Genomic DNA, 1,601 nt, shown 5'->3' with positions numbered 1-1,601 from the left:
CAATTCACCCTCCATATTTTACCTCGATTCTGCGCAGAAATGGCTGCTCCCTTTTTAATGGAAGTCCTTGTATTTTGTTTTTAACCCCAAGAATGGGCTATTAGCATTCCAAAGAAAATAGTGAAAAAGGAGTCGAAATTCACCCCCGGGTTCCTGGGCCCGTCCATACAGTTCACCCGGGCCCCCCAGACACGGCATTATCGTCAAATGACGGTGAAGAGGGAAAGCTCCAGCACTTGCGCTTTGTGATAAATGTATTCTATCTAATTTCTCTGTCACGTTACTTCCTCCAGTTCAACGTCTTACATCGGCATTCAACTGATGACGGGGCGGGTTTCAATTTTCATAGACACGTGTAAGATGATGTAGGGTTTGAACTATTCAAAGGATGAGGATTATTCCAAAATTCATCAGGATCATAGAGTTGATTATTATGGATAATGTTGTTTCATGCCAACAAAGAGCTTCACAATACACCTCAAATATCTCCGTACCCATATACAGACATATATATATATATATACACACTTCATATGGCAGACTGCAAAACCTACCAGAAGACAAATAAAGGAAAAGAGACGTCCCAGTCCTGTAAATTAAACCACACTCAAAGTGCCCAAACTTGTTCTACATGCCAGGAATTGGAATTTCCCCGCTCCCTCCCGCCTGCTTTCCGGAAACTCTCCCCTTCTCTACTCAGTAGTAAAATAAACAACCATAAACCCCACCCAACTTCCCAAAACCCCCAAAGCCGCATACGAACTCGTAAACATCAATGGCAAAAACTCATACCTCCCCCTCCCAAACACCCATCCATGCACAATCGAACAATAAACAACCAACGGGATCGCTACGGAGTCATACAGCATCGCAAACCGATCTAGCAAAAACACCCGCGGCCGCACGGGGACGGGCGCAAGCCTCTCAAATGCAAACATAAACAGCAAGAGCCAGAAGACCGTGTATGTGATCTTGATCGGGGCCTCTGCGGCGGTGAAGAGGAGGGGGAAGAGGGAGACGTGGCCTGCGACGGCGAGGGGCCGGAAGGCGCCGAAGTACCGCCTGTCGCGGAGGGCGAGGAAGGAGAAGGGGATGAGAACTAGGAGGATGGCTTTTTCGTGCACGTGCCAGCCGAAGAGGAAGGAGGAGAAGCCGCAGAGGGTTACGGAGCCGAGGAAGGTGGGCCAGGAGGGGTGGAGCCAGAGTTTGGTTAGGGGGAGCTGCAGGGAGGGTTAGAAGAGGGCGGGTTGCAAAAGGGGTGTGATGATATGTATGTGATGTCGGTGTGTGTGTGTGTGTGTGTGTGTGTGTGTGTGTGTGTGTATATGGATGGATGTGGATGCTTACTAGTTGGAAGAAGAAAGTCAGGGCAAATGTATGCTCCTTTGTCACCTCGGGCAGGACCGCGAAGGAGGTATCCCCCACCAACCCCCTCGTGACGCTGCCCAGGGCCCTCGAGTCGACTTTCAGTCCAAGAGATGGTGCAACTGTGTATGGGCAATGAAGTTGTCAGCAGCTAGCTTCTCACATAGCTAAAAAAAAAAAAAAAAAAAAAAAAAAAAAAGAAAAAAAAGAAAAAAAAGTTTTCCCCCGCAAATGGG

The 1,601-nt window shown here is 48.3% G+C and overlaps 1 protein-coding gene across 1 annotated transcript in view; it reads right to left on the bottom strand.

Annotated features, from left to right (window-relative positions):
• Positions 1-692: 692 nt before the first annotated feature.
• Positions 693-1,601, bottom strand: part of PADG_11198 (dolichyl pyrophosphate Glc1Man9GlcNAc2 alpha-1,3-glucosyltransferase) — a gene marked incomplete at both ends in the record, with an annotated part of 1,600 nt that continues 691 nt past the window's right edge. The window contains one exon of the mRNA XM_010758491.1: positions 693-1,220. Within this exon, the coding sequence (XP_010756793.1) occupies positions 693-1,220 (528 nt within the window). The remainder of the gene's footprint in view (positions 1,221-1,601) is intronic.

This window comes from Paracoccidioides brasiliensis (assembly GCF_000150735.1).
Source record: "Paracoccidioides brasiliensis Pb18 unplaced genomic scaffold supercont2.1, whole genome shotgun sequence".
Classification (NCBI taxonomy): Eukaryota; Fungi; Ascomycota; class Eurotiomycetes; order Onygenales; family Ajellomycetaceae; genus Paracoccidioides; species Paracoccidioides brasiliensis.
The sequence above is the reverse complement of the archived record's forward strand: the minus strand, read 5'-3'. Positions and strand labels throughout refer to the sequence as shown.